At 38.3% G+C, this 24,641-nt stretch overlaps 1 protein-coding gene across 1 annotated transcript in view; it reads left to right on the top strand.

The window, feature by feature from the left end:
• The window catches only part of LOC115222073 (dynein heavy chain 6, axonemal-like), a 120,637-nt gene that overhangs the window by 6,390 nt on the left and 89,606 nt on the right, over positions 1-24,641 (top strand). The window contains exons 7-23 of the mRNA XM_036511197.1: positions 151-316; positions 2,843-3,081; positions 3,538-3,646; positions 4,553-4,673; positions 5,612-5,766; positions 7,246-7,398; positions 8,876-8,977; positions 10,732-10,881; positions 12,783-12,911; positions 13,835-13,948; positions 14,089-14,232; positions 16,393-16,602; positions 17,966-18,178; positions 19,570-19,750; positions 21,127-21,223; positions 22,630-22,775; positions 23,550-23,635. Of these exons, the coding sequence (XP_036367090.1) occupies positions 151-316; positions 2,843-3,081; positions 3,538-3,646; positions 4,553-4,673; positions 5,612-5,766; positions 7,246-7,398; positions 8,876-8,977; positions 10,732-10,881; positions 12,783-12,911; positions 13,835-13,948; positions 14,089-14,232; positions 16,393-16,602; positions 17,966-18,178; positions 19,570-19,750; positions 21,127-21,223; positions 22,630-22,775; positions 23,550-23,635 (2,515 nt within the window). The remainder of the gene's footprint in view (positions 1-150; positions 317-2,842; positions 3,082-3,537; positions 3,647-4,552; positions 4,674-5,611; positions 5,767-7,245; positions 7,399-8,875; positions 8,978-10,731; positions 10,882-12,782; positions 12,912-13,834; positions 13,949-14,088; positions 14,233-16,392; positions 16,603-17,965; positions 18,179-19,569; positions 19,751-21,126; positions 21,224-22,629; positions 22,776-23,549; positions 23,636-24,641) is intronic.

Below are 24,641 nucleotides of genomic sequence, written 5' to 3'. Positions count from 1 at the left end.
TGATTCCGAATCAATGAAATTTTCAGTTTTTTTTTTTAATCATTTTTTAAAATTTTATTGGAATAAGATTTGTTTGGAAAATAGTTGATACAGATTTCTCTGAAATCAAAAATGAAATAAAACCATTTAGTCATTGTAATTTATTTCCAGTTTCATTCGGTTAGCTGATTATTTGGTTGTCAACACCATGCATACTTTAGCAGTAAATTCAGTGTCAACTCTATTGAATAATTTTATGGAACAAATTCAAAGTACACCCTCAGAAGAAAACAACAACCCAGATGAAAACAATGAAAATAATGAAACATCAGTTAAGGTAAAAAGAGAAAAAGAGTGAGAGAGAGAGTAAATTTTTGTTTTTAATATGTACTTTTTATGAATAATTTCAAGGTAATTTGTGAAGTCCCTCTTATGGAATGCAACAATGGAACTCAGATTTAACTCATTGAAAAAAAAAATCAATCACCCCAGTATTATCATTGTCTTCTTCTTCTTCTTATTCTTCTCCTTCGTCTTCTCCTCCCCCTCTTTCTCCTCCTCCTTCGTCTTCTTCTTTTCCACCACCTCCTCCACCTCCTCCTCCTTCGTCTTCTTCTTCTCCACCACCACCACTACCACCTCCTACCCCCTCCTCCTCCTTCGTCTCCTTTTTCTCCTCCTCCTCCTCCTCCACCACCTCCTCCTTCGTTTTCTTCTTCTCCACCACCACCTCCTCCTCCGCCTTCTCCTCCTCCCCTTCTTCTTCTTCTTCTTCTTCTTCTTCTTCTTCTTCTTCATTTAAGCATCTGTTTTCCTTGTTGGCATAGGTTGGACAGTCTGACAGGAACTGGGAAGCCAGAGGGCTGCCTCAGCTTCCAGTCATCTGTTTATGCATGGTCTCTACAGCTGGATGCCCCTTTCTAATGCCAACCACCCTATAGAGTATATCGGAGTGTATCTTCCCCTGGTGTCAGCACAGGTGTTTTTTAAAATCATGTGGGGCCAGCATGGGTGCTTTTGCACATGGTATCAGTACAGATGCTTATTACACGGTGCCAGTATGGCTGCATTTTATGTGGTGCTGTCATGGATGCCATTATCTTGGCAGTGGTACTCTTTTACTCTTTTATTTGTTTCAGTCATTTGACTGCAGCCATGCTGGAGCACCGCCTTTAGTCGAGCAAATCGACCCCGGGACTTATTCTATCGGTCTCTTTTGCCGAACCACTAAGTGACGGGGACATAAACACACCAGCATCGGTTGTCAAGCAATGCTAGGGGGACCAACACAGACACACAAACATATACACACACATACATATATACATATATACGACAGGCTTCTTTCAGTTTCCATCTACCAAATCCACTCACAAGGCATTGGTCAGCCTGAGGCTATAGCAGAAGACACTTGCCCAAGATGCCACGCAGTGGGACTGAACCTGGAACCTAGTGGTTGGTAAGCAAGCTACTTACCAAACAGCCACTCCTGCACCTATGGGTACTTTTGAAATTGTCAGTAATTAGTAGCACCTATACTGGTCCTTCAAAAAGTCTTGTGGCATCTTTGCAACAAATCTGCTAAAACATGATAATTGTGGTGATAAGACTAGAGGAAAGTGAGAGGAATCCTGGTCTCCCTGAATCAGCATATCACTTCCTCTGTGCTCTCAAGCACATTGAGCAACAAGTTGATGCCATTGGTTTCTGTTGTGGAGGCACGTGGCTTAGTGGTTAGGGTGTTGGGCTCATAATTACAAGATTACGGTTTCAATTCCTGGACCAGGCAATGCATTGTGTTCTTGAGCAAGACGCTTTATTTCACGTTGCTCCAGTCCACTCAGCTGGCAAAATTGAGTAACGCAGCGATGGACTGGCGTCCCTTCCAGCTGGGGAACACATACGCCATAGAAACCAGGAAACCAGGCCCATGAGCCTGGCTAGGCTTTAAAAGGGTGCAGTGGAGGCACGTGGCTTAGTGGTTAGGGTGTCAGCATCATGATCGTAAGATTGTGGTTTCAATTCCTGGACCGGGTGACACGTTGTGTTCTTGAGCAAGACACTTCATTTCATGTTGCTCCAGTCCACTCAGCTAGCAAAAGTGAGTAATCTTGCGACAGACCGGCGTCCCATCCAGGTGGGGAATTTGTACCTTATGAAAGTGGGAAACCAACACTTATGAATTGGTATCACTCAAAAAGGTAACTTTACTTTACTTCACTGGTTTCGGTTGACTGTAGTTTTTCTCTACATCTGACCATGTGATTATGGCCTCTCATATGTCAGTTATGAATGATTATGGCCTCTCATATGTCAATTATGAATGTTCTGTACCATGAAGTTTGCAGTTTTCTCTTTTTTTTTTACCCCCTCAAAGGCTCCAAACTGAACTGGCAGAGTTTCTACAGCTGGATGCCCTTCCTAATGCCAACCACTCCGAGTATGTAGTGGGTGCTTTTACATGCCACCAGCACGAGGGCCAGTCAGGCGGTGCTAGCAATGGCCACACTCAAATGGTGCTTTCTACATGCCACCGGCACAGAAGCCAGTTTGCTTCTCTGGCAATGTCGCGCTCAGATGGTGCTCTTTGTGCTCCACTAGCACGGATGCCAATCATTGAATTTGATTTCAATTTCGATTTGTGTTGTCTGCTAATATTTATATGAATAACAAGGCAGTGAGCTGACAGAACCACTGGCATGCTGGACAAAATACTTTGCTTTTCGCCCTTTCAGGGTCAATAAAATAAGTACTAGTTGAACACTGGAGTCAATGTAATCAACTTACCCCTGCCCCCAAAAATGCCGACCTTGTTCCAAAATTTGAAATCAATATTAATACTAATAATACTATTTTACGTTAGTTGACAGATGAAACCCTAAGAAAATCAACCGTTTTATCACAATTCATACCAGAAGAAGATTCCAAAAGACTGATTCCATTATTTCTAACAGAACTTGTGCTTGAAAGAAATCAACTTTACTTTGATCCTGATGTTAACAGTTTCCAAAGCAATATTCAAGAAGTCATTCGCCATTTTCAAGATACTGTTCTTGGAGTTCCAAATTTGATACCTGATAATTATTTTGATGCTTTCACACAGTAAGTATCCACCCATTCATCCACCCATCTTCTCCACCCATTATTCCTGGGAGAGTTGTTGGGGTAGAGTTCTCAGGTACTTCCTCTATAGGGTCCTGTCTGAAGCAACCATCATTAGACTTCATGGCTGATTATGACATAGAAGATTGTTGTTGCATATGAATACAGGTCTAGAGATAATATGATTTATTGTTTCTTGTCCATCTCCACATATTCTGCAGTTACTTGTTATGTTTCTTTTCATTATATGTTTTTGGTCATTTCTGGTGGGGAGGCTTTGGTCTTGTGCTGCAATTAAAAATATCTCAGTCTCCATCATCGTCATCGTCATCGTCATCGTCATCGTCGTCATCGTCATCGTCATCATCATCATCATCATCATCATCATCATCATCATTATTATATGAAACTAAATTTTGAAAGTGAATTTTATTTTATTTTGCAATATTTTTTCAGGCCAGTTATAAATGGAAAATTTGAAGAGAAAACCTGTGGAGAAGGTCCCAGTTTATCAACGATGTTTGAAGAAGATAAATACTTACACCAACTTGTAATTAATATTCAGGTACATAACAAAATAGTTCCTATAATAGTGGATGATTATTTTCAGTGAATTCATTATTCTTGGTTGAAGTCTGATAGCTTCCTTTCTTGCTTAGAGTCTTTGAGTCATTAAGATTCATACAAGTGACTGCAATTACGACCAGATTTGATTCAGGATCAGATCCCAGCTTCGGTCCCACCGAATATGTCTTCTGCCATTACTTTAAAAAGGTTGATCAACGCTGGTGTGGTTGTGTGGTAAGAAACTTGCTTCCCAACCACATGGTTATGGGTTCAATCCTGATGTGTGGTACCTTGGGCAAGTGTCTTCTACTATAGCCTCAGGCTGACCAAAGCCTTGTGAGTGGAATTGGTCAATGGAAACTGAAAGAAGCCCATCATATATATATATATATATATATATAATATATACATATATATATATACTCTTTACTCTTTACTCTTTTACTTGTTTCAGTCATTTGACTGCGGCCATGCTGGAGCACTGCCTTTAGTCGAGCAAATCGACCCCAGGACTTATTCTTTGTATGCCTAGTACTTATTCCATTGGTCTCTTTTGCCGAACCGCTAAGTTACAGGGACGTAAACACAGCAGCATCGGTTATCAAGCGATGTTGGGGGAACAAACACAGACACACAAACATATACACACACACATACATATTTATATGTACATATATACGACAGCTTCTTTCAGTTTCTGTCTACCAAATCCACTCACAAGGTTTTGGTCGTTCTGAGGCTATAGAAGAAGACACTTACCCAAGGTGCCATGCAGTGGGACTGAACCTGGAACCATGTGGTTCATAAGCAAGCTACTTACCACACACCAAGATACTTTCCACACAGCCACTATTGCTTAAAATTTTGTTTTGTATTTGAAGGGTTATGATTTTTCTTCTTTTAGGACACTTTAACATTTGCTTTTAGCGCTGCTAACCAATATAGCAATGACTTTACTCCTTTTCTGCAATTTTATCAAGAAAATGAAAAATTTGATTCTGATAAACTTCAAGAAGAAAGTGATTGTAAGTTTCTTCAAACATTCATACACTTGTAGTTTTCCTAGTAAGTAATGTCAAAACAAAAGTGATTTTTCTGTTACCTTAATTTGTAACTCTAATTTTAAGGAGCAAATGTTCTCTGCTTTTATTCCGAAAAAAAATCTGTTAGGAAAGATAAATGAGACAGCAATCACAAAGTTATTATTTAATGATTGTAATATTTATATGTGTAATCATTAGCATACTGGGTGAGATGTTTAGCGGCATTTTGCCTGTCTCTACATTTTTTAGTTCAAATTCCACTGAGGTTGACTTTGCTTTTCAGCCTTTCAGAATCAATAAAATAAGTACCAGTTAAGCGCTGGGGTCAATTTAATCAGTTTTACCCTCTCCTGCAAAAAAATTGCTGGCCTTGAGCCAAAATTTGAAACCAATATTTATATGTGAGAAGGTGGCAAGCTGACACAAATGTTAGCATGCCAGGTAAAATATTTAGCGGTATTTCATCTGCCGTTACATTCTGAGTTAAAATTCCGCCAAGGTCAACTTTGCCTTTCATCCTTTCGGCGTCGATAAATCAAATACCAGTTTGTCTGTCCTTGTTTGACCTCCCTGTGTTTAGCCCCTTGTGGGTAGTAAAGAAATAAGAAACTGAAAGAAATCCATATGTGTGTGTTTGAGTGTGTGTGTGTATGTGTGTGTGTGTGTTACTGTCTTGTTGACGCAATAGTTATAAGTGAGTCTTCCTTATCACACATTCTCATGTGTCTCCTCTTGTCTTGCCTATTCCATTTTGTTCTTCAAATAAACAGTGCCTGTGTTTCATTGGTTAAAGATGACCCTCCCTAAGTACAACAATATTACTAAATATGATTCATATGAATCTTTCAGTTTTGTCTTATTTTAGTATAAATATAACAGTGAACAACATGAATTATTATTGATTTCTTTGTCTGGATCAGTGGATGTCCAGTTCTTTTCAGAATCCCTAAAGCATTACCACATGCAACATAAAATGGCAGGAAACATTCAGAAACAGCGTCACCTTGGCTTACTCTTAATCGATGCAACTAAAATGAAACAACTTTTCATTCCTTCTCCGATACGCTGTTTAAATGTAAGTTATACTCTCTTTTTACTCTTTTACTTGTTTCAGTCATTTGGCTGTGGCCATGCTGGAGCACCACCTTTAGGCGAGCAAATCAACCTCGGGACTTATTCTTTCTAAGCCTAGTACTTATTCTATTGGCCCCTTTTCCAAACCACTAAGTTACTGGGATGTAAACACACCAGGATCAGTTGTCAAGCAATGGTAGGGGGACAAACACAGACATACAAACACACACACACGCACACACACACACACACACACACACACACACACACACACACACACACACACACACACACACACACACACACACACACATACACATATATATATATGTATACGACGGGCTTCTGTCAGTTTCCATTTACTAAATCTATTCACAAGGCTTTGGTAGGCCCGAGGCTATAGTAGAAGACACTAGCCCAAGGTGCCATGCAGTGGGACTGAACCTGTAACCATGTGGTTGGTATGCTAGCTATTTACCACACAGCTACTCCTGCACCTTTGTGGCATTTCTTCTAGCTTTATGTTCTGAGTTCAAATTCTGCCAAGGTTGACTCTACCTTGTATCTTTTCAAGGGAGATAAATAAGTATCAGTAGAGCAAAGAGGTTGATGTGTAATTGACTAACCTCTTTCCCCAAAAATTTCAGGCCTTGTGCCCATTACAGACTGGCACTCCATTGATTACAACGACAAGGGTTCCAGTTGATCTGATCAACAGAACAGTCTGCTTGTGAAATTAGCATGCAAGTGGCTGAGTATTCCACAGACATGTGTACTCTTAATGCAGCTCCTAGCAAGATTCAACATGACACAGAGTGTGACAAGGCTGGCCCCTTTGAAATACAGGGACTACTCATTTTTGCCAGCTGAATGGACTGGAGCAATGAGAAATAAAGTAACTTGCTCAAGGTCACAAAATGTCACCGGGAATCAAACTCACAGCCTTATGATCATGAGCTGAATGCCCTAATCACTAAACCATGTGCCTTCACACCTATAGCGGAAAGGAATAATAAAATAGTAGCTGTGTGGTAAGTAGCTTGCTAACCAACCACATAGTTCCGGGTTCAGTCCCACTGCGTGGCATCTTAGGCAAGTGTCTTCTGCTATAGCCCTGGGCTGACCAATGCCTTGTGAGTGGATTTGGTAGACGGAAACTGAGAGAAGCCTGTCGTATATATGTATATATATATATATATATATATACATATGTATATGTATGTGTGTGTTTGTGTGTCTGTGTTTGTCCCCCTAGCATTGCTTGACAACTGGTGCTGGTGTGTTTACGTCCCCGTCACCTAGTGGTTCGGCAAAAGAGACTGATAGAATAAGTACTGGGCTTACAAAGAATAAGTCCCGGGGTCGATTTGCTCAACTAAAAAAGGCGGTGCTCCAGCATGGCCGCAGTCAAATGACTGAAACAAGTAAACAAAAAAAAAACGAGTAAAAGAAACTTAAAATCTTTCCTATTTTTCTACAGATTATAAACAACATTTTGCCCCGTTTAGCTCGGGAGAAAGTTGAAAAGTTACTATCAGAACTTCAAGATGGACAATTTCAGCTGGAGTTCCAGCCTAGCAGCACAGAAGAATATGTGAAGAGCCTTACATTTCTCAACGAAATTCAAGAAAGAGTCAGTACATTTTTCTTTATTCCTTTATTTCTTTCATCCCAAAGGCTGTGGCCTTGCTGGTGCTCTGCCATTTAATTATAGATTTAATTATGTATTTTGGGAGGAGAAACCCAGCGTCCACCTACTCCTTCCACAACACTAGTCTAAAAAAGTCTTCTTGTGAACGTGACCTGGGCATAATTGTCGACAGCGATTTGTGTTGGACAAAACACATTGCTAAAATTGCCAAGAAGGCTGAGGGTGTCTTGGCATCACTCACCAAGTCCTTTGTGAGCCACTCTCCAGCTATCTATTTGTGGCTTTATATTAGCTATGGTGCAGACTCACCTGGAATTTGCATCACCAGTCTGGAACCCCTATCTTGCCTAGGATATTAATCGTTTGGAAACCGTTTAGCGACATGCAACCAAGAGAATACCCTCCATCAGTCATCTGCCATATTCTGAACACCTTACTTTCCTTGGCATAGACACATTGAAACTCCAACGTCTGGCAGCTGACTTGGCAGACACCCATAAAATTATCAACCATCTTACTAACAATAACTCTGAGCACCTTTTCAAACTCCACCTGTCTAACACCTGTGGACATGTTTACAAAGTCAGAAAACAGCACAGCTCCCATGACTTTCGGAAACATTTTTTCACGCTAAGAGTTGCTGAAGTATGGAACAAACTGCCAGCATCAGTTGTTAGTTGTCGAGGCACTGCATCCTTCAAAACTTCCATGCTTCCTGAGATTCGCCAACACTACACCTGATTTTCTCCCCTCCATACACATGCAAGCATGTATCTGACTCATACACTGTTCGCTTTTCAGACATTTGTACATTACTGCATATGCTTTATATGCACTTTTGACAAGTTGTGGTGCACCTTAGCACTGTATACAATAATTTCATCATTATTATTATTATTTTAATTATATTTTTCACAGAAAAAGTTGTTTTATTTCATCAAAGTCTGACATTTTTCTATGATATATGAGAAATCAACAAAAGACAAATTTTGAAAGATTATGTATATTTGGTCATCTACTCCATACTGTTATTTTGATTACACTAGACAACAAAATTTTTGCTACTATTAGACGAAATGGCGCTCATTGGTAATTTAGGAACACTGATTCCAAATCTGCAATCATTTTTGCTCTAGCATGTTACGTTTTTGCACTATCATTATTATACTGCTATCAAAATTACAATAATGTGAAAATTCATGACAAATAAAATGAATGTTATGTTAAGCATAAATTGCCTACTAATCTGTCAATATTATCAATTGGCTATAAAATCTGATGCTGTGAATAACTAAGAAAACTACTCGTGCTGTCTGAAAACTAATGTCAGATTCAGATTCAGCACCCTAAAATTACCCTAATTCAGCTGAAAAAGTTTAAATAGTATGATAAAAAAATATTTTGTTGCCCAGTGTTAATGAGACGGAGATGTAAATGATATAAATGTATTTTATTCCAGATTGACCCTCTTGAGGATGAAGCTGTGTTTGTCAAACAGTTGTATGATTTGATTGATATGTATGAAGTTCAGACACCTCCAGAAGATTTAGCAGTTTATCAGGTAACTTCATTCTCATTTTTAATCCCATTTATAACATATTTGTAAGTTATTAATGTATCAATCCAAATGAAAATCTGGATTAACTTTCCTAATATTTAAAGAAATTTAATACATTTAGAAAATGTATTAAACTTAAGCAATGTGAAATAAAGTGTTTTGCTCAAGAACACAATGTGTTATCACTCAGTCAAGGAATCAAAACCACAATGTAAAGTTGATTACTCAATACTTATATGAATTACTTGTAAAATTAAGCTTTTGGGGGTGCTTGTCTCCCCTTTGCAAATATAAGGACACAGGAAATGTGTCAAGGCCGACAGGAAGTGTCGATGCTTCCTAGGGCTAAACAGCGGTGATGTGATTCCCTTTACAGGACTGTCATGTTAAGTTGACAGTATACAACCACTCTATCGCTCCACCACCGCACATATCTCTCTGAGATATTTAGAAATTTAATATTTCTAATTTAAATTTAACTTTATATTAACCCTTTAGCATTCAAACCAGCCATGCCCAACCCAAATATTGCTACCTGTTGTATGTTCTAACCAGCCAGACCCAGCCTATCACACCTACTCTTCAATGCCACTATAAAATATATAATTGAATCATCAAAGTTTTGAAGCAGTAAACTAATACACGAGTAATTACAAACAATGTGAATGAAAAAGCATTACATTTGGCAGAATAATCTGAATGCTAAAGGGTTAAAATCTACCATAATAATGTTCTTGTGTTTTTCTCCGTCACAACATATGAATGAGAAAAGAAAGAGTGATAAATGAATAAGGAAGGAAGGGGTGATGGCAAACTCGTAGTGAGATGAGGGAAATTCTACAGTGAGAAAAAAAGAATCAAACAGTGTTTCAACTCTGTGTGAGTATGTGTGTGTATGTAAAAGAGAGGTGTGTGTGTCTACAATGGAAGTGGGATGATGAACATTCATCATTGAAAAGAAAAATCAAACAGCGATTCAACTCTGTGTGAGTATATATGTGTATGTACTTCCCTTGTGTGTGCAAGGGAAGTATGTGAACGTTTATATGTGTGAACCAGCATTCTTTCAGTAACAAATGATGATCGATGTCACATCTCAAAATACAACTACTAGATAACACTAACAAGTGTATTAATTTGGTTTACCATCCATATTCTATCTTTTGTCCTTATTTATATATAACACTACAATTAGTGGTCATTTTTGACAGCATGGGGCCATCTAGCACTATATATTATAGAAGTGTGTTTACCAGGCAAGTGATTCAGCCTGAAACCTTATTGAAACAAAAATGTTTGTAGAGTGGAGGACACAAGTTAGCCATTCAGAAACCCTTCCTTCTCAAGCCATGCCTGGCTCATAAAGGCTGGTTACCCGGATTCCTTGGCGTATATGTTCCCCACCCGGATGGGATGCCGGTCCATCACAGGTGGGCTGCAAGATGCAGGAGGAAAGAGTTAGAGAAAGTTGTGGCGAAAGAGTCAGCAGAAGTTCACCATTACCTTCTGCTGGAGCCGCATGGAGTTTAGGTGTTTCGCTCATAAACACACACATCACCCGGTCTGAGATTCGAACCTGCAACCTCTCGACCGCGAGTCCACAGCTCTAACCACTAGGCTATGTGCCTTCACATTCAGAAACACACAGAAACTATTAACTTCACTTTAATCATTTAATTATGTCAAAATTTTTCCTTGCTTGAAAGTGTGACATTTTGTTCCAAAAAAGACAGGATAATTTCTGTTTATTTTACTAGACCCTTGTGCCATCTATAAACACTGTGAGGGATTCAATCGATAAAGCTCTTGCCGACCGAGACAGCAATCTGAATCGGCTTTCAAGTCACATCGATGAAGATATTACTGAACTTAATAAAGAAGTTAAAGAAACAAAGAAAATAGCAATGGTAACATACGTTTTTATTTTTCTCTTTTTTTTTTTGTATCATTAAACCTGATATACTTGGATACTTGTTGTACCTTTAAAAATGACTCTGCTAATAGGTGTCAGAAGGTACACAAAGTCTCAGAAAAGGCCCATGTAGCAAAGGAGTTAATGTCCGATGAACAGGAATGTGAAACTCTGAGTAACAGTTTTTGTGATTTTTTGCTGCCTTTTTAATAAACCATATCTATCTATCTATCTATCTATCTATCTATCTATCTATCTATCTATCTATCTATCTATCTATCTATCTATCTATCTATCTATCTATCTATCTATCTATCTATCTATCTATCGATCTATCTACCTATCTATTTATCTATCTATCTTGTCATTGCTGTCCTGTTTTTGTTACCATTTTTACCTCTCCACAAAAAGATCTGACATTTTATTAAATTTACTTTTCGTGGGAAGGAAAGTTTCTATCGAAGATGCGTATCGACTTCACCTTCGAAACGCAGAGTAGATGAAACCATGGCGACTGAAGAAGGGGAATTTTCCTTGTGTTATTTGTCCTGTACTCTATTTTTTCGTTGTTTAAGAAAAATGTCTGGTTCCTTGGTTTTGTGTTTATGTTTTCATTTCTCATTGTGTTCGACATTTTTTTGGTGTCCTGTACCCATATATGCATGTATATATACATGTAGAGGTAGGTACGTACATATATGTATGTATATATGCATATGTTTTATTTATTAATTTATATATATATAAAACCTATATTAAATTAAGAGAAGAAAATGGAGAGTTTTTGGTTAATAATTATTTATTAATAAATTGATAATCATTTCTTCCTACAGTTGTTTCCATTTATACTCGTTGAATAAATTACAAATTTAATGCATAAATTTGTATTTATAGAATATAAATATAAATATATAAAAATATATGAAAAAGAGTATAAGTATAAAAAATATATATATTTACATATATAAATGTCCAACCGTACCCCTTCTTGACTCCAATTTTTTTCAGTTATCTACTCACACTCGTCAGAGGGCCAAATACAAACCTAGAAGTGTGTATAATTCTACTACTGGATAGCACAGGGTAAATCCGAAGATGGGCGAGCTTTAAATTGTGCTCTACTACATTCTTAACTGAATATACCATAACTATATATATATACATACATACACACACACACACCACACACACACACATATATATATATATATATATATATATATATATATATATATATATATATATATATGCGTATATATATATATATATATATATATATATATATACACTTATCTATATCTCTATATATATTTATATATATTTATATATATGCACACACAAGTACAGTCGTCATTAAAGTGAGGGAGGGTAATGTTAAGCACCATCAGTCACTTAGTCACTTTAGTGACGACTATACTTGTTGCCTATCGGTTCTAAATTGCAATATATATATATATATATATATATTAATAATAATAATAATAATAATAATAATAATAATAATAATATTAGGGAGTATAACTTCAAACTTACAGGGAAAAATCCAATTTGGTATTAAATCAAATTTCACAATATATATATATCCAGTCTTTGGGTCAAAGACTTAGTTGGGGTTCTGGGAAGAACCTGATATTCTGCATTCTATAGCTCATCTAACTATTGGGAACATATTTGTATCAGAACTATAACAGTAATCGTTGATATGAGAACTATTCAATGAAATATTAAACCATTTAAAACTATTGTTACATTGATGTCTTTTCTATCAACCAGTTGCTAATGTCTATCTTGGGGTACTTTAACAAACAATTTTGTAATGATTATTTTTAAATAAATAAAGTACAATTAAATAAAGAATAACAAAATATCTACTTATTTTAAATTATTCTTTTTCAGGATCAAATGCTTTTAAATGTTGAATCTGATAAAGAAAAGGTTAAAAGTACATTGAAAAAACTATTGGCGGAAATGGCTTCATTACAGAACACAGCATCAGTTTATAAATCTTATCAGAAAGACTTTAATGTAAGTAAAATCGAAATAATCACAATGAAATGAAAGCAATAAGAATAAATGAACTTCCCTCTAATTTTGGCACAAGGCCTGCAATTTTGAGGGAGGGTGTCAGTCAATTACATCAATGCCAGGACTTGACTGGCGCTTATTTTATCAAGCCTGAAAGAATGAAAAGTAAAGTCAATCTCAGCCCTTAAACTGTTGGAGGAAATGCCACCAAGAATTTTGTCCGACATGCTAATGATTCTGCTTTCCTGCCTCCTTAATAAAATATAATAAATAAAGGGTACCAAGAGAACCATCCGAGCATGATCGTTGCCAGAGCAGCCAACTGCCTTCCATACCCGTGACACGTAAAAGGGAACCATTCGAGCGTGATCGTTATCAATGTCGCTTCACTGGTACCTGTGCCAGTGGCACATGTAAGAAGATTCGAGCGAGGTCATTGCCAGTACTGCCTGACTGGCCCCCATGCCGGTGGCACGTAAAAAGCACCCACTACACTCTCGGAGTGGTTGGCGTTAGGAAGGGCATCCAGCTGTAGAAACTCTGCCAGATCAAGATTGGAGCCTGGTGCAGCCATCTGGGTTGCCGGTCCTCAGTCAAATCATCCAACCCATGCTAGCATGGAAAGCAGACGTTAAACGATGATGATTATGACGATGATGAAATTAAATAAAGTGTTAATGAGGCTGTGACTGGAAATTCAAAAAATATAATACATTCTATTATTAATAATGAATTAATGGAAAATATGGGAATTAATCAAACCAGTACATGACTTGAAATTTAACGATCAACCAAAATTTTTCATGATAATATTAAGTACGATAAAGGCAGCACATTTAGGTCGACTCTTTATTAAAAATTCCAGTGTTTTTTTTAAGATCACAATCAAGTAATAGAGATGTATTTTAACATTTTAATCATAGCTTGAAGTCACAAAGTTTGAAGAATTAGATGAAGTTTATTCAGAACTGAAAATGAAAGACCTTTTGTGGAGATCCTTTGATGACTGGGAAAATCATGTTGAAACATGGAACAGTGTGAGTAATATTTTATTTTTGAGTTTACTTACCTACTCCCTGAAATTGCTGGCTTCATACCAAAATTTAATGTTATATAATTCAAAAATCTGTGTACTATTAATAATGATAATTGTTGAAAATATTAAATTTCTTTTTAGGCATTATTCGAAACCTTAGAGCCTGACCTTATGATTTCCACAACGTCCAGGTACCTGAAAAATGTGACTATGTTAGAGAAAGGGCTCCCTCCAAATACTGTTGTACCAGTGTTAAGAAATCAAGTGGAAGATATTAAAGAAAAGGTTAAAACCCCTTTTATAAATACACTTTTTTCATAATTTCTGTAGAGCTAAGTATTAAGTATTAGCACAATTACTCTTTTACTCTTTTACTTGTTTCAGTCATTTGACTGTGGCCATGCTGGAGCACCGCCTTTTTAGTTGAGCACATCGACCCCAGGACTTATTTTTTTGTAAGCCTAGTACTTATTCTATCGGTCTCTTTTGCCGAAACTGCTAAGTTACAGGGACGTAAACACACCAACATCGGTTGTCAAGTGATGTTGGAGGGACAAACACAGACACACAAACATATACACACATACATATACATATACATATATATATATATATATATAATATATATATATATATATATATATATATATATATATATATACATACATACATACATATACATATACACGATGGGCTTCATTCAGTTTCCATCTACCAAATCCACTCACAAGGCTTTGGTTGGCCTGAGGCTATAGTAGAAGACACTTGCCCAAGGTGCCACACAGTGGGACTGAACCCGGAACCATGTAGTTCGTAAGCAAGCTACTTACCACACAGCCACACCTATGCCTATTCACTAAGAAAAGAATTTACTTCAGTGAAATGCAGTTTGAATTTATTTCAAGCTTCAGTACTTGTGATGCTTTCTTCATAATCAAACAAACTATAAGGAAAATTTTTAGCTAAGAATAAACTTTTCTAGATAGCATTTGATGATCTAGATAAAGCCTTCGACAGAGTAGCATAATCTACAGTCTGGTGGTTTTCAAACAAAGTAGGTGTAGATGAGTTGTTTGTGATAGCAGTGTAAGCTATGTACAGAGATGCAGTGCAAATAGGTGATCTGCAAGGCTTGGTCCTCATACTTCTCCAAACTATATTAGAAAATTTCTAGAATGGTTGCCTATAGGAACTCCTTTATAATGTTGATATAGTCCATATAGCAGAAACATCATCATCATCATCATCGTTTAACGTCCGCTTTCCATGCTAGTATGGGTTGGACGATTTTGACTGAGGGCTGGCGAACCAGATGGCTGCACCGGGCTCCAATCTTTATCTGGCAGAGTTTCTACAGCTGGATGCCCTTCCTAACGCCAACCACTCCGAGAGTGTAGTGGGTGCATTTTACATGCCACCGGCACAGGGGCCAGTCAGGCAATGACCTCGCTCGAATCTTTTTACACATGCCACCAGCACAAGTGCCAGTAAGATGACGTTGGTAATGACCACGCTCAAATGGTGCCCTTTTACGTGCCACTGGCATGGACGCCAGTTGGCTGCTCTGGCAACAATATTGCTCGGATGGTGCTCTTGGCACCCTACTAGCATAGGCACAAGTACCAGTAAGGTGACACTGGTAACGATCACACTCAAATGGTGCCCTTTTATGTGCCACTGGCATGGAAGCCAGTTAGCTGCACTGTCAAACAATCACATTCGTATGGTGCTCGTTGCACCCTGTTAGCACAGATGCCAGTCATCGAATTTGATTTTGATTTTGATTTCGATTTCAATTTCATTTGCCTCAACTGGTCTTAAAATCCAGATGTGAAAGCAAAATCTAAAAGTCTATGAGTAAACATAATAAAGGCTAAAGTTTTAGTCTAGTGGAAAAAAGACAGGACTTTTCTACTATCTAAGAAATGGTTATGCTTAACATCCAGAAAAAGAGTATGTAGACGTTCTATACAGTGTACTTAATGTGATCTACAATAGAGTGCTGAAAAGTTCCTGGTTTTGGGTAAAAGAAAAATACAGGAGGATCAGTTGGTTATGATTTTAATCAACATATTCCCTTCTCAGATTCACACACTTATTGCAGCAGCCCTTCAGTTTTCTAAGCCCTGTAAAAGAACTCAGAAGGTTGGGCCTCCAACCAGGCCTTTTGTGATACCCTTAAAGCCAAGAACTTTTCAGCACACTCCCCCTCGTATGGGTGTTCAAGGGATTTAGTGGAGTCAAAGGCAGTGAATAAAATGTACAGGAGTAATCCACTGGATCACCTGTGAAATATATTTCCTGTAATACTTTGAAGGGAATTAGTTAATCACTTCTGTTAACTAGGTAACCTAATTTGCTGTGAAGAAAGGTCTTCTGAAATACAGTAACCAGAACTATTTTGTTTAAGGTCATATAAATTAATTAGGTAAATTTTTTTTACAGTTGCCAATTGTTACCAATCTGAGAAATATTAACTTGAAGCCAAGACACTGGGAAAAGTTAGAAAACATTTTAGAGTGCAAACTTCAGGATGGAGACGAGCTGACATTACGTAAACTAACAGAGATGAAGGCAGACCAACATATTGCTCAGTTTGAAGAAATATCAAGCCAAGCAACAGCAGAGTACAATCTAGAATTGATACTGAAAAAGGTAAGAATCATCATCATCATCGTCGTCATTGTCATCGTCACCGTCACCGTCACCATCACCACCACCACCATCACCACCACCACCATCACCACCACCACCACTACCACCACCATCACCATCACCATCACCATCACCATCATCATCATCATCATCATCATCATCATCATCATCGTTTTATGTTCGCTTTCCATGCTGGCATGGGTTGGACGGTTTGACTGAGGACTGGTGAACCAGAGGCTGCATCAAGCTCAATCTGATCTGGCAAACTTTCTACAGCTGGATGCTCTTCCTAATGCCAACCACTCCAAGAGTGTAGTGGGTGCTTTTTACATGCCACTGGCACAAGGGCCAGTCAGGCGGTTCTGGCAACGACCACGCTCAAAAGGTGCTTTTTACATGCTACCTGCACAGGATCCAGTCCGGTGGCACTGACAATGATCACACCCGAATGTTGTTTCTCACGTGCCACCAGCACATGTGCCAGTAAAGCGATGCTGGCAATGATCATGCTCAAATGATGCTGTTCACGTGTCACCAGCACAGGAGCCAATCTGTGGCCCTGGCAACAATCACGCTCGGATGTGCTTTTAACATTCCACTGCTACGAGTGCCAATCAAGCAGTACTGTCATCGGCCACATCAGCGATTTTGATATATATGTATTTATTACTTTTGAAAGATTAATCACAGATTTGTTCAATTTTACAATTTTTCAACATAGGCACAGGTGTGGCTGTGTGGTAAAAAGTTTGCTTCCCAACCACATGGTTCTGGGTTCAATTCTACTGTATGGTACTTTGGACAGGTGAATTTTCTACAGCTGAATGTCCTTCTTGTTGCCAACCTGTCTCCAGGCCAAGTTATATTCTTCCATGGCCAAACATGTTCTTTGCAGAATATTAAAAATGAATGACGTTTATTTACAACAGTTACATGATGTCAAGAGACAGAGACACAAGCATACACACACTTACACATACACACACACACACATGCACACACACATGTACATAGACAGATGCACACACACACATTCACACACACACACACACATACACACACATGTACATACACAGATGCACACACACATGCACACACACTTGGACACATGTACACATTCATACATACATATATATATACTTACATACTTACATACAGCAGGCTTCTTTCAGTTTCCATCTACCAAGTCCACTTGCGCTGCTTTGGTTTGCTCCAGAGGCTATAGTAGAAGACACTTGCCCAAGGTGCTATGCAGCGGGACTGAACCTGAAACCATGTGGCTGGAAAGCAAACCCCCTAACCACAAAGCCATACATGAGCCCATAAAAGTATTTTTGGTAAACTATGTTTTCAATTCTTTAAGGTTGAAGAATCCTGGAAATCAGTTGAGCTGACAGTTTTATCATACAAAGACTACAAGGATACATATATCTTAGGTGGAACCGATGATATTCAACAACTATGGGAAGACAGCAATATTAACATTGCTACAATTAGCAGTTCTAAATACGTGGGTCCTATCAAGGGTCGCGTTGAAGAATGGCAAAGACAGATGGAACTTTTTGGGAAAACACTTGTAAGTAATTTTGATTTTTGTATTTGGTTTGCAAGATTCTTGATGTGAATTTATGCATTAAAACAAATTTTGTTTTATCTTTGGAGCATCATAATGCCTATAATAAACACATGCATTGGTTCCATTTCACCCTGAAACTGGCTTTATTTCAACCATGAAGTGGCTGTGTGGTAAGTAGCTTGTTTACCAACCACATGGTTCCGGGTTCAGTCCCACTGCGTGGCACCTTGGGCTAGTGTCTTCTACTATAGCCTCGGGCCGACCAAAGCCTTGTGAGTAGATTTGGTAGATGGAAACTGAAAGAAGCCCATCGTATATATGTATATGTATACATATATATACATATGTGTGTGTATATATATGTTTGTGTGTCTGCGTTTGTCCCCCCAACATCGCTTGACAACCAATGCTGGTGTGTTTATGTCCCTGTAACTTAGCGGTTCGGCAAAAAAGACCGATAGAATAGGTACTAGGCTTACAAAGAATAAGTCCTGGGGTTGATTTGCTCGACTAAAGGTGGTGCTCCAGCATGGCCACAGTCACATGACTGATATAAGTAAAAAGTAAAAAGTAAGTAAAAGTATTGGATTAATTTGTTTAGTTTGTAGATTCTTACAATAAAACACCTAAGTGATTGTTTTAAAGGAATTAACATTCCTAATAATATATTTTAAGATAAGCATGTTATTCAATCGTTGGGCCTCATGGAGGTAATGACAAGTGATTGAAACCTTTGAGAAGACTTGTCAATCTAAGTGAAATTGTTGTGGTTGATGTTGGTGTCACATGACTGACACCCATGCCAGTGGCGTATAAAAGCACCCATTTACCCTCTTGGAGTAGTCAAAGTTAAGAAGATCATCCAGCCATAGAAACTGTGCCAAACCAGACTGGAACCTGGTGTAGCTCTTTAGATTGCCAGTTCCAGCCAAATTGTCTAACCCAGCATGGAAAGTAGATGCTAAATGATGATGATGATGATGATTATGATGTCAATGATGATGACAATGATAACGACGACGATGATGATGACACCGACGATGATGACGACAACGACGATGACGACGGCGATGATGATGACGATGATGATGACAATGATGATGACGACGATGATAATGACGACGACGACGACAATGACGCTGATGACGACGATGACAATGACGACGATGACAATGACGACGATGACAATGACGACAACGACAAACGACGATGGTGACGACGATGACAACGACAACAATGACGATGACGACAATGACTACGATGATGACGATGACGATGACAACGACGACGATGACGTCAGTGATGATGACGACAACGATGACGACGATCTAAACAATGTTTCAATTATTGTAAAAAAAAAGTTTTCTTTTATGATTCTGTATTTTATTTAGGATGAATGGTTACTCTGTCAGAGAAGCTGGCTATATTTGGAAAGCGTCTTCAATGCAGCCGACATACAGCGGCAGTTGCCATCTGAGGATCGTATGTTCCGACAAGTAGATAAATCATATAAAGACATAATGAGAAAGGTTCAAAAAGTTCCCCTTGCAATGAGAGCTGTTACACAACCTGGTAAGAGGGCATTGGTTTTATCTTATAAGAAATAATTTAATACAATTGAACATTCGAGTGAGGTCGTTGCCAGTGCCACTGGACTGGCTCCTATGCAGGTGGCACATAAAAAACACCATTTGAGCGTGGCCATTGCCAGTACCGCCTGACAGGCCCTCATGCCAGTGGCACGTAAAAGCACCCACTACACTCTCGGACTCGTTGACATTAGGAAGGGCATCCAGCTGTAGAAACTCCGCCAGATCAAGATTGGAGCCTGGTGCAGCTATCTGGTTCGCCAGTCCTCAGTTAAATCGTCCAACCCATGCTAGCATGGAAAGTGGACGTTAAACGATGATGATGATGATGATGCATGCAAGGCATATATCAGCCATTGAAAAGCAAAGATAAAATTATTTTTCATGTTAATTCAAATAACACTGGAAAGCATCAAAATAAACAAACAAAAGCTAACAAATTTATTTAACAACCCAATAGTCAGCTGAAGGCACATGGCTCAGTGGCCAGAGCATAGAGCTTACAATTTGAGGTTGTGAGTTCGATTCCCAGACCAGGCTGTGTGTTGTGTTCTTGAGCAAGACACTTTATTTCATGTTGCTCCAGTTCACTCAGCTGTAGAAATGAGTTGCGACATCACTGGTGCCAATCTGTATCAGCCTCTTTGCCTTTCCCTTGGATAACATCAGTGGTGTGGAGAAGGGAGGCTGGTATGCATGGGTGATTGCTAGCCTTCCACAAACAACTTGTGCCTGGGAGGGTAACTTTCTAGGTGCAATCACATGGTCATTCATGACCGAAGGGGGTCTCCTCATAGTCAGCTGCTGTCTCTGGTTGTCATGCCTTACATAGCATAAAAGTCATTTTTGGAGGCAAGCAAAACAAGCAGATGTAGACATGTACTGGATTAAAGCTGTGCAGGTAAATTATTGCATGGATAGAGTCTGAAAAGACAGAATGGTTCAATTAAATAATCCATGCTGAAGTAACTTGTTATATAAAGAAACAGGTCATTTTAAACTCCATACGTTTTGGTTATTTATTGTATTACATACGTACATGCATGCATGTATAGGCACACACACACACTGACCCACACACATGCGCACAAACAAACAAAAGGGAACGCAGTGTAAATAACGGACAGAGTCACGACTATTGAAAAAGTTGCAAGACGCAACGAAAATTTTGGAGAATAAAAATAAGAAATAAGTGGAAATTTTACCGGTGAGTGTGTTAAATAATAAGGCACTAAAAGAGAATGACTCTTCCCAGACACAACAGAATATGCTTCAACACACGAACTCATATAAAGAATCTTACTAGATAAAAACGAAATATTGTATTACCATTATTTAAAAAATATTTCTCTGTTCCAGGGTTACTAGAAGCGTTTCAAATGAACAATTCTTTTCTGGATGCAATTCACAAATGTTTAGAGACTTATCTAGAGTCCAAACGGATGGTGTTTCCAAGGTCAGTCAGTTTGTATTAATAATTTTGTTTCTGAAAAAGAATTTTAAATTACTTGTAATTTACTTATTCAACCTGAGGCTACAGTAGATGACATTTGGCAAAGATTCCACGTAGACGGACTGAACCCCACTGCCATGCTTACACCTGTTTGTGTGTGTGTGTGTGTGTGTGTGTGTGTGTGTGTGTGTGTATCACATGTTAAGGTTATCTCAACAGATTTTATATAAAAATTATTGTTAGCACTATATATTTCTTTACTACCCACAAGGGGCTAAACACAGAGGGGACAAACAAGAACAGGCAAACGGATTAAGTCGATTACATTGACCCCAGTGCGTAACTGGTACTTAATTTATCGACCCCGAAAGGATGAAAGGCAAAGTTGACCTCGGCAGAATTTGAACTCAGAACATAACTGCAGACGAAATACAGCTACGCATTTTGCCCGGTGTGCTAACGTTTCTGCCAGCTCGCTGCCTTCACTAACTATAGTTTGCACTATAGTTAGCGTAGGAGTGGCTGTGTGGTAAGTAGCTTGTTTACGAACCACATGGTTCTGAGTTCAGTCCCACTGTGTGGCACCTTGGGCAAGTGTCTTCTACTATAGCCTCGGACAGACCAAAGCCTTGTGAGTGGATTTAATAGATGGAAACTGAAAGAAGCCCATTGTATATATGTATATATATATATGTATGTGTGTGTATATGATTGTGTGTCTGTGTTTGTCCCCCCAACTTCGCTTGACAACCGATGAGAGAAAGAGAGAATTTCACTAAGCATACGCTGCAAACTAATAACCTTTATTAACTTAATATTTCTTCAAAGTATCATCTTTTTTTAGAAACATTAATACACTAATAATTTGTTAATACACTAATAATTTGTTAATACACTAATAATTAGTTAATACATTAATAATCAAATACAACTATCATATTAAATGAGAGTCACCTGAAATTTAAAAAATTATATAACTTCACTAGCAGTATCGCCTGGCGTTGATTGGGTTTGTAAGGGAAATAACTATATAAGCATTTTTAGAGAGTTACTTCCCCTATATAAACCAAGCAGAAAATCATTAAAAATGCGGAAAAATGATGGTAAATTTTTTTTTAAATCGTAGACTCATCGTAGACATGTGCTAATACCCAGAAGGGCTCGATATAAATCACGACTATAAGATACCCGCTTTTGGTTAAACTGCACCGCAAAATGTGGGAGTAGTTAGGAATCTAAATCGGAGTAGACAGACACACACACAACTTTAGTTTTATATATAAAGATTAGGTTAGTCACCTTGTGCTAAACTTAAGTTCTGAGAAATAATACTTCTTAAAATAATAAAGTATGAAACTTCAAACATTTTGGTGGTAATTCTGTCATAATTTTTTCAAAAATTCTTTCAGATTTTACTTTTTGTCCAATGATGAACTGCTTGAAATCTTGTCTCAAACTAAAAATGTTCAAGCTGTACAACGGCATCTGCTGAAATGCTTCAATGCCAAGCTTGAATTTAAAGAAATTGCACAGTCAGAAAATGCAGACGAACAGGGTAGGTATATTTGTGTTTACTCATTGACATTATTTGGTCAAAAATAATGTCCAAAAGTTTGCTTTTGATTGATAGATTTTTTTTTTTGTGCTACTAGTTAAGTTGCCTATAACTTTCTTCATATTAAAGACTTGGGTTCCAAACAATGGATCCGAAGCAGCAGCAACATGCTGCCATTGGATACTTGACCAAAGAAAGGTGCACTCTGTCCAATCTCTCTCTCTCTCCAGTTTCCATCTACCAAATCCACTCACAAGGCTTTGGTCAGCCCGAGGCTATAGTAGAAGATACTTGCCCAAGGTGCCACACAGTGGAACTGAACCAAGAATCATGTGGTTCATAAGCAAGCTACTTACAAATAAAAGAATAAAAGAATATATTGCGCAAAATTAGTTAGAAAATGTCAGTCATATAAGCACATCATAGTAATGAATTACTTTCTAATTATGCATAATTGGAACATCTGATATACATTTTTTTTGTGCCCCTTTTAAAGCCTAGCCAGGCTCATGGGCCCAGTTTCCTGGTTTCCATGGCGTATGTGTTCCCCAGCTGGACGGGACGCCAGTCCATCACAGCGTTACTCATTTTTGCCAGCTGAGTAGATTGGAGCAATGTGAAATGAAGTGTTTTGTTCAAGAACACATGTCGCCCGGTCCAAGAATCGAAACCACAATCTTACGATCTTGATGCTGACAACCTAACCACTAAGCCACTTGCCTCCACCTAATATACATTACTATAATGTAATTTTCCCTCTTTTTCATTTCACAGAAATAGAAGACAAACTTGCCATTCAATACAGCAATGAGATTATTGGAATGATATCTCCAGAAGGAGAAAAAATTGGTTTGGGAAAAGTAAGTTTTTCTTTATTTTTATGTTCCTTATAAAAACGAGACAAAAACTAAGGAACCATAATTTTCCACTAGTAATTGATAGTAGATAATCCAGGATTATTTGTGATGTTTTGTTGTGCATATGTATTTGTGTATGCTGTGTGTATGCGTCTTATCATATGTGAGTTTGAATCCCAGACCGGGCTGCATGCTTTGTTCTTAAGCAAGATACTTTATTCCATGTTGCTCCAGTTCACTCAGCTGTAGAAATGAGTTGTGACATCACAGGTGCCAAGCTGTATCGGCCTTTGCTTTTGCCGTTGGATAACACTACTGGCATGGAGAGGGGAGGCCGGTATGCATGGGAGACTGCTGGTCTTCCATAAACAACCTTGCCCAGACTTGTGCCTGGAAGGGTATCTTTCTTGGTGCAATCCCACGATCAGTCATGACTGAAGGGGGTCTCGGCATATATTTGTGTGTTTGTGTCTGTGTTTGTAACCCCCCACCCCACAATCTCTTGACTACTGATGTTGGTGTGTTATGTCCCTGTAACTTAGCAGTCCTGAAAAATAGACCGATAGAATAAGTTACTAGGCTTACAAATGATGTTAGTATATCTGAATATGTGTGTTAACATGTTGGAATTTGTCTGGGGAAGGGTTAGGAGAGGTGGTGAGGAATATGAATTGAATGGAAGGCTGGGGAGAGTAGTCAATGACTAGGGGTTGGGGACGGTACAGAATAAGATGTGGGAAATGTTAGAGGATGATCAATGATACATATATGTTGGAGAGCATGTTGGGGAGAGTAGGTGATGACTGGCAGTGCAGAAGGGTTAAAGAGTATCAGAATAGTGATAATATAGTAGACAGGAGGAGGATGAGAGGAAAGGAGGTGACATACGGGTGGTTAGGTTACAAGTGTGAATAGAAACGTGGAATATCAGGTCAGTGTGCATGTGTGTATGCATGCATGTATTTGCATGTATTTGCATGTATTTGCATGCATGTGTATGCAGGTTTTG

Source organism: Octopus sinensis, linkage group LG19 (genome assembly GCF_006345805.1).
Source record: "Octopus sinensis linkage group LG19, ASM634580v1, whole genome shotgun sequence".
Taxonomy (NCBI): Eukaryota; Metazoa; Mollusca; class Cephalopoda; order Octopoda; family Octopodidae; genus Octopus; species Octopus sinensis.
Note: the sequence above shows the minus strand (reverse complement) of the source record. Positions and strands in the feature narration are given on the sequence as shown.